This window comes from Nicotiana tabacum, chromosome 1, assembly GCF_000715075.1.
Source record: "Nicotiana tabacum cultivar K326 chromosome 1, ASM71507v2, whole genome shotgun sequence".
Lineage (NCBI taxonomy): Eukaryota > Viridiplantae > Streptophyta > Magnoliopsida > Solanales > Solanaceae > Nicotiana > Nicotiana tabacum.
The window spans coordinates 50,655,110-50,662,967 of record NC_134080.1 but is presented as its reverse complement, the minus strand read 5'-3'; the positions used below and the strand labels follow the sequence as shown (position 1 = coordinate 50,662,967).

The 7,858-nt window shown below is 34.9% G+C and overlaps 1 protein-coding gene across 4 annotated transcripts; it reads right to left on the bottom strand.

Moving 5' to 3' along the window:
- Nucleotides 1-467: 467 nt before the first annotated feature.
- On the bottom strand, nucleotides 468-3,979 carry LOC107826992 (uncharacterized protein At4g33100). 4 transcript variants are annotated; one of them, XM_016654039.2, is made up of 4 exons: nucleotides 3,772-3,978; nucleotides 3,509-3,593; nucleotides 3,270-3,404; nucleotides 468-904 (listed from the first exon to the last, which is right to left on the bottom strand). In XM_016654039.2, the coding sequence occupies exons 1-3, from the start codon at nucleotides 3,861-3,863 to the stop codon at nucleotides 3,300-3,302; spliced, it is 282 nt and encodes a 93-aa protein (XP_016509525.1). In that variant the 5' UTR covers nucleotides 3,864-3,978; the 3' UTR covers nucleotides 468-904; nucleotides 3,270-3,299. The 4 variants fall into 4 exon arrangements, with proteins under 4 accessions (XP_016509525.1, XP_016509526.1, XP_016509527.1 ...); XM_016654040.2 differs by lacking the exon at nucleotides 468-904 and adding an exon at nucleotides 1,713-1,958; XM_016654041.2 differs by lacking the exon at nucleotides 468-904 and having other exon boundaries at nucleotides 2,996-3,401; nucleotides 3,772-3,979.
- Between the last annotated feature and the right edge of the window lie 3,879 nt (nucleotides 3,980-7,858).

Genomic DNA, 7,858 nt, shown 5'->3' with positions numbered 1-7,858 from the left:
TGGTGCTTCTATGAAGTACTGACCCCTGCTGGGATTCGAATCCTGAATTCCAAAGGTTGTCATTCCAGTTCTATGACCCTAGGTAACCCCCTAAGCTAAGGGGCAGGATGTATTGCTACAATTGCCAGTTCATGATCAAAGTTTTAACCACAAAATTCAAATTCTATGATGACAACTGACTCATATTCCCATGGTTAATGTATACTATTTTGTTACTGAAGACACATGGAGTGACAATTCTAACTACACGCAGCGCCTCTCTCCTATTCACAATCAGAAATCACAAATGAGTTTCTGACCAAAGAATATGCACTAAGCACAACAGCATTGACGACATGAGCAATATAAAAGATATCAGTCAAAAACTGGGCTTCAGCAAAATCGTATAGTTTGGTGACATTACGAAGATGGAGAAGTTAATTATAACGACACTTATGAATGACTAGTTTTTGAATAGCATTTGGATAAAAGTTGTTGAATTGTAATTAGATCCTTCCTTTTGGTGAGTGTGTGTGATGTGAAAAGCAAAAGAATTGCAACCAAAAAAAAAAAAAAACTCGAGCCATAACATTCCCAATCTAACATCAAATGGGCACGTGCACCAAGGAAACCGTTGCTTTTCAAATTCATTTTCCTACAAGTTCTTGCATTCCTGAAGGAGCAAGATAGATCAACCGCAACTTCAGCGACTTAACTTAGTTGTCTGGCTATCATAGTCTACTTTACTTTCAGTGTAAGCTCATTGACAAAAACCTGCATGCACATGACTCAGGTCTACATTAACCAAGTACCAGAACCAAAATGATTGTTTAGATCAGAGGCTGGGTAAATATTTAGACAGCTCACAGACGGAGTGTTCAGAGGGCCACCGTTAGAAGGGATAATATCAGATTGAACCAGCAACCTGTTGCAATAAGGGTAACTCTCTGGTAATTATAGAACTCTAGCTATGAGTTTAACAGATCAGAACCAAATGTAAGAAGACAAAAATAAAAATGAGGAAGAGAAAATCCTCAAAGCAAAAACTAAAACTCATCCTGGAGAATTGCAATTGAAACATATTTTCAATACTAAATCCAATTACACCAAACAAACAAAAAAATAATTTGAAACCTAAATGACAGACTCAGGTCACTCAACAGTAGTAGAACTCAACTAGTTTTTCCCCCACTCTGGAAAATCAAGAAAAAGATCCAAAAAGATAGTGAATTCGAACCCCACTTCAAAAGACTGAAGAAAAACAAACTTCATTTATTCTTTCATACAAATAAACTATCCTCAGTTCTTTATGATAGCAAAACTAACTGGATAAAGATTAGAACATATTCAGTAAGAAACTATCCTAGAGCCCAGAAGAAGAAACATAGAAGAGGAGAAAAGACTGTTTGCGGCGGAAAGTGGATACAGGGAGAGGAACAAGAGACCTTTGACAGGGAGGAACATGACTTTGAACAGCTTAGGACTTGATTCTTATTATCGCTTGAGTTTCGGAGCACCCACGAAGTCCCTGTGGGTATAGATGATCAGGTGCCATTGTAAAGAACCATATTTTCATGTAGGTTCTCTACATTTTGGGACTCCTCATACACAGGGTTTGTCCCACCATATCAACAATATGATAATTAAAATAATTTTAAAAAAAATTAAAAAATGATAGGACATATACATTCTCACTGGCATTGTCTTTGCTATCAAAATTAGAATCTCATTAACTCTCCTGGAGTTTACAATTCACAGGTTACAATTTCATAGTTAGCCAGGGTTGCCACAATATTGAGCATGATATCTAAAGCCATTAATCCTTTTTAGAAAAGTTTTACTGGCAGCTGAGAAGGAAAAGAAATGCAAAAAGAAAAAAAGACTCTAGCTAATATTCCCAATCTAAGACAAATGGGAACGTGAGCCAAGAGAGCAAAGTGTTGCTTCTCAAATTCATCTTCCTAAAAATTCTGGCATTCCTGAAGCAGATTCAGTAAGATAAATCAACCTCAGTTTCAGCAAATTAAATTAGTTGCCTAACTATTCAGTCTACAATATTTTCAGTGCAAACTCATTGACAAAAACTGCATCTACATCATTCAGTACTGCGTTGAATAAGTACTAAGCTCAAGAATCTGCTTACTTAAAAAATTACTAAACTCAAGAATTAAAATGATTGTATAGATAAGCCGAGTAAATATTTAGCAGTCAGAACAAGGAGCGCTATTGCTAAAGGGGTAACGTCAGATTGAAACCAGTATCTTATTGACTCAAGACCCGTACACTATGGACAGACCTATTGTAATCATAGGATACCAGCTAAATTTCATCCCTAGTTCTCGGCTCCAAGTATCCAGTTCTGTTCATTATCAAAAGTTGTGTCCCACAACTATAGGCAACCGTGAACTGTGCAAATAAAGGTTTCTGACTAAAGGAACGTTACCCACATCAAGTGTAACATAAATTGGAATCAGGAAGGAAGGGAGGCCCTCCACCTAATGGTTAATCAACAAGGGAGCTAAAGCGGCAAACTACTGTTGCCCCTGGGAAAGAAGGATTAGGGTGTGGAGTAAAAAGAAAATTACCAAATCAAGGGGGGAAAGAGCAAAAGAAATCAGGAACTGTTCCAACCAAATAATATGTAACTTAGACTAACCACGGCAAGATGATACAATCTAAAAGCAACTTACGATATGTCAATCCATTTCTACGAAAGTAGAGAGCCAAATGTGGGATGAATAACAGCTAATAAACATCATTTTCCAGTCTCCCTTTTCTTTTTCCAGCAAGACACAAAACTTAACAAAGATACTGCAAAAAATGCAAGCTATTTTCCCTCCTTTAAATATCACCAAGAATTACGAGATCTCATGTTCAATATCCAAGCTATCTTCATTTAAGATTATCGTTTTTCCTCTCAGATTATACAAGATTCTGATGGAATGATATCCAACTGGTATAATAGTCAAAACAACTTCAAATGAGAACACTTTACACATCACAAAACAGCAAGTGATTAACCAAAACCATAGGTCTTTGATAATCCTTAGCTTAAATTTCAATCAAGTGTCTAAATATCCAGTAGAGCATTGCAATTGCTAGACAATCTTTCAGTGCTATGCAGCTGCTTGCCTAGTACTACTCGAACTTTTACATGTATATCTCTATAACAGGAAAGCCTTCCAATCACGTGAAATGCAAGTACTTTCTCCTCGATTAGTTATGTGTCACCTCGTCTAGCATCAAATACAATTAAAAAACAGTTTAATTAAGCTCCAAAAAAATTTCACCTTATGCATTGTCTATTCAAGCTACACTTGTTACTTGGGAGCACCAGTGGAGCTCTTAGAATCATTTTGATGAGCACCACCCACAATTCCATCAGCTTCCAAGAATCTACTTAAATGCTTATCATCCAGATGCTGCTGAAAAAAATTAATAAAAGCAAAAGTTCAAAAAAAAAAAAAAAAACATATACATAAGAAACAAAGAAACTGAATTGAGCTTAGAATTCAAAGAAAGAGCTTACAGATAAACAATCTCTATATTTCTGCCATTCTAAAACACACTCCTCTTTATCCCACTCACCCTTCAAGAATTTGTCAGAATACCACCTACACAAAAAAAACCAAGTTTTAGGAAAAAAAAAAAAACCGCAAGTTTAGGTGAAATCCTTAAATCCACATACTCAAGAATCTAAAGGAACTCTTTCTAACTTTTTTCTTTCTTTGGACTCACAATAAAAATTAGGAAAAAAGGGGTAAAGATTATATCATAAGTCTGAATTTTGACCTGTTGAAACAATTATGGTAAGCCTCTCTGAGTTGAGCACAAGGGGAAGTAGACAAACGAGAAGCATTTTTCTTTTCTTTCAAGATTCCCATGTTTATGGCATAGTACTACTACAAATCCATGAATCTGAACTGAAACCAACCAGTTAAATTAAATGTTGATTCCAGAAATACTTGTAGCAATTTAGCAATTTCTTCCCATTGTCTTTGCTTCAACGACCAAATAAGGGAGGGAGTTTTGGGCCGTCAGGGTAATTGGATTGTTTGTGGATCCTTTAGCTTGATATGGCCCACGATGAAGCCCAATATTGGTTATAGCTAAACCGTAACATTTTGAGAAAATCTCACTTTATACCCATTAATTTCAAATTATTTACCTTGGCCCAAACTATTTACTACTCTTACCCATGCGCCCCAAACTATTTACCCGATTTTTTGTATAAACTCTTCCACAAGTACAATTAAACCAAAAAAAAAAATAGCAAAGAAAAAGGTAGCCATGGATGCGGAAGAAGAAACACAACAACCCCAGCTAGTTCTTGCACACAAACTCTTCCTTTTGACACACCCAGATGTCAATGACTTGGATAAGTTCGCCTCCGTGAAGAAGACTTGGACAAACTCTTCCATTTCCCTTATATCCTTCTTCAAAAAGAAATTAGATCTGATTATCTGGGAAGTTGACCTCTGGCTAGTTTCAATTCTGGTCCACTTTTTCTTGATTGTTTTTTTCCTAGCTCTTGCTCTTGCCTTGGCCCTTGAATTTAAATTTTTTATTTTGAAGCTTTCTTGTTTGATTCAAAGTGGGTGTTGTTAAATGTTACTTATAGTACCTTTTGGAAGTTCATACTTAAATTTGATAGCATTTGGAGTTGATTTGAGGTGATTGAGATCGAATTTTTCGGTTGAAAATCGAAGAAGAACACAACTACAATATACCGCTACGGTATATAATATACTGTAGGAGTATATAGCTATACTGCAACAGTATACTATTATAGTATACAATATATTGTTATAGTATACTATATATACTACTATATTGTTATAGTATACTGTAATAATATGCTGTAATAGTATACAATATACTATAATAGTATACTTATTACACTTAAATTCACTTGTCTTTTCCCTTTTAATTTGCTTTAAGCTTTTACCCAACGTGAGGGGCAAATTGAAAATACAAAAAAATAAAATAAAATATTATAGTATGATATATAATATAACGGTATACTCTTACAATTAGATCCCTTTAGAATTTTTTGAAATTTTTATTGATAACTAATATTATTTCAGTTTAATAATTGAATTAAAAAATTTTAACTCTTTGCGTACAGTTGTATGCCCTGTTGGTATAGCTATAAACTATACTGGTATCATATGTTAGTTAATGTTTTTTGGTTGTATTAGCTACATTTAATTGATACACAATTTGATTTTTCTTTAGTAATAGTATAAAAAAAAGAATAATAAAAAATAGTGAAAACAGTAAATGAAATTAGATTATGAAGAGAAAAAGAATATAAAAAAGAAGTTAAATGAAATTAGAAAACGAAAAAAGAAAAAAATAAGAAGAAACCGAGAAAAAAGAAAAGGAGAAAAGAAAAAAAAAAGGAAAGAAGCATAGATATAAAAAAAAGAATTGGAGAATAAAGAAAAAATTTCCCACAAAAACTACCATGGGTAGGAAATGTAATTAGTTTATGGGTAGAAAAATAAATGGGTAAATAAGGGTAAATAGTTTTACTTTTGTGGGTAACTGTGTCAAAACCCCTAAAATTTTCATGTGCCGTCCAGTCCAGCGCCATCTATTAAATTAGGGATTTTTTTATTCCTATACACTATTTGAAACCTTATTACGAAAAATATCTATGTTTTGGTATCTACCCGACCTAAACACATTTTAGTTACAAAATATATACAATCCACCTAGGCTCTCAAATCCAATATTTGTGCATTCAATCAAGAGATTTAGTTACACCATTTTCCTTTTTTTTTTCTCCTCTTCTCTTTCCTTATTTTTCTTCCGCCTTAATATATGGTAATCACGAAAGCTATTTTTCTCCACCCTGTCATTTTGTACAGTTCTCCCAAAAACCGATTTCCCACTTAAAAGATACAAAAATCACATCGGTAAGTTTATTGGGAAAATAATTTTCAGATAAATTCTTTTCATGGTTGATGCCGTCTTTTCCTTCTTTTGATCCATTTAGACTCATTTCTTCTTTTCAATTTAGGCAATGGTTAATATAACAAAAAATAAAATTTAACCTTACCAGAATTACTCTGTTAAGACAAGTAGAACATAAATCAACAGAACACTTTATCTCACCAAGCAAATATTCAAGTAAATGCTTTGCCAATTTTGTTTTATTGCTAATTGCAGGATCTGTGATATATCATTATTGCTACAACTTATCTACAATTTTCGTACATTATTTCTACCCAGTTATATACAACTAAAATATTATAGCACTTAAATATAATTTTTATACAAATTTTATACAATACGTCTTTTGTATATTTTGTATCTGATTTATACATAGTAAAAATAAATTTCATACAACTAGTTATATATTATACAACTTATCTACAACTTTCATACATTATTTCTACCAAGTTATATACAACTACAATATCATAAGTAAATTATGTGTTCTGAGGCCTTAAAAACCTCTTTCGGCATCACCTCGATTTGCGTGCCTGTCACGACCCTAAACCCGGACCCGGTTATGATGGCGCCTCTCGTGAAGACAAGACAAGCCGATACTTTCCCATTTCAGTTTTACGCAATTAAACAATAAGAATTTAAGTCTAAAACGTAATAAATAATCCAACAGTAAGTAGTGAACATTACAGTTTGCGGAAATAAAACCCAACATAGCCCGATACCGGGGTGTCACTAGTCGTGAGCATCTAAACAATCCGGAATACTCCAAATCGAACTACAGAGTTTAATACAGAAACTAAGAACATCAAGAAATAAGATAGGGAAGAGCTCCGTGCTGCGGACGTCGACAACTACCTAGAGACTCCTCGGATCCGCCTGAGTTGGAAATGATCAGTACGCGGGAGCGGGACCAGACATGCCTGAATCTGCACACAGGGTGCAGGGAGTAAAGTGAGTACTCCAACTCAGTGAGTAATAATCATAAATAAAGACTAAAAGCAGGAAATCACGTAAGGCACATGACATGCTATAATGAAGCAGTAAAACCCTTAAAAACAGTAAACCATTGAAAGATAGGTAAAAATCCTTTAACTCAAATTTAACTTCATGAAAAGCCTTTTTCAACAATTAAGCAGGTAATTTGGCAGGCAATTAAGAAAAGATAAGCACATAAAGGTTCACCCCTCGGGCACCGTATCAACAAATCCGCCCCTCGGGTAACATCTCAGAACAATACAAGTCCCTCGGGCTCAATATCACATCACAATGGGTACCCGTGCTCACTGGGGGTGTACAGACTCCTGGAGGGGCCCCTTACGGCCCAAGTGCAATATCAAGCCATCTCGTGGAGTCATCACTAGGCTGTCAGCCTCAATCAACAAGCCACCTCGTGACGTATATATTTCAGGCCCTCGGCCTCATAATCAATATCAAATGTTTCCTCACAACATAGGCCATCGGCCTTACTCAGTCAAATCCTCACAAGCCACTCGGGCGATAATAAAACATGATTCTCAGCCTAAAATATCATTTAAAAGATCATTTAAGTGTTAAAACAGAGTAAACATGGCTGAGTACGAAAACAATGAAATATAACATGATTGAGTTCAAGTATAAAGTCAAAACAGTGAGAAAATATCAATAAAAGTCCCTTAAGGGTTCAAATAGTTGGCTCGAAGCCCAAATACGGCATTCAGCCCAAATAATAATGATAACAAATAAATTTCAGTCAAATACACGATAAAATAGTCATTCGGGACAGACTAAGTTACAATCCCTAACAGTGCACGACCCCATGCTCATCATCTAGCATGTGCGTCACTTCAATATAGCACAACGATGTGCAATCCGGGGTTTCATACCCTCAAAACATCATTTACAATCATTACTCACCTCAATTTGGTCAAATCTCTAACTC

Coding starts and splice junctions, on each gene's coding strand:
- LOC107826992 (XM_016654039.2), bottom strand. CDS start 3,863: ATGGGAATCTTGAAAGAAAAGAAAAATGCTTCTCGTTTGTCTACTTCC. Junction 3,594..3,771: donor TACCATAATTGTTTCAACAG/GTCAAAATTCAG, acceptor TTTTTTGTGTAG/GTGGTATTCTGACAAATTCT. Junction 3,405..3,508: donor AATATAGAGATTGTTTATCT/GTAAGCTCTTTC, acceptor AATTTTTTTCAG/CAGCATCTGGATGATAAGCA.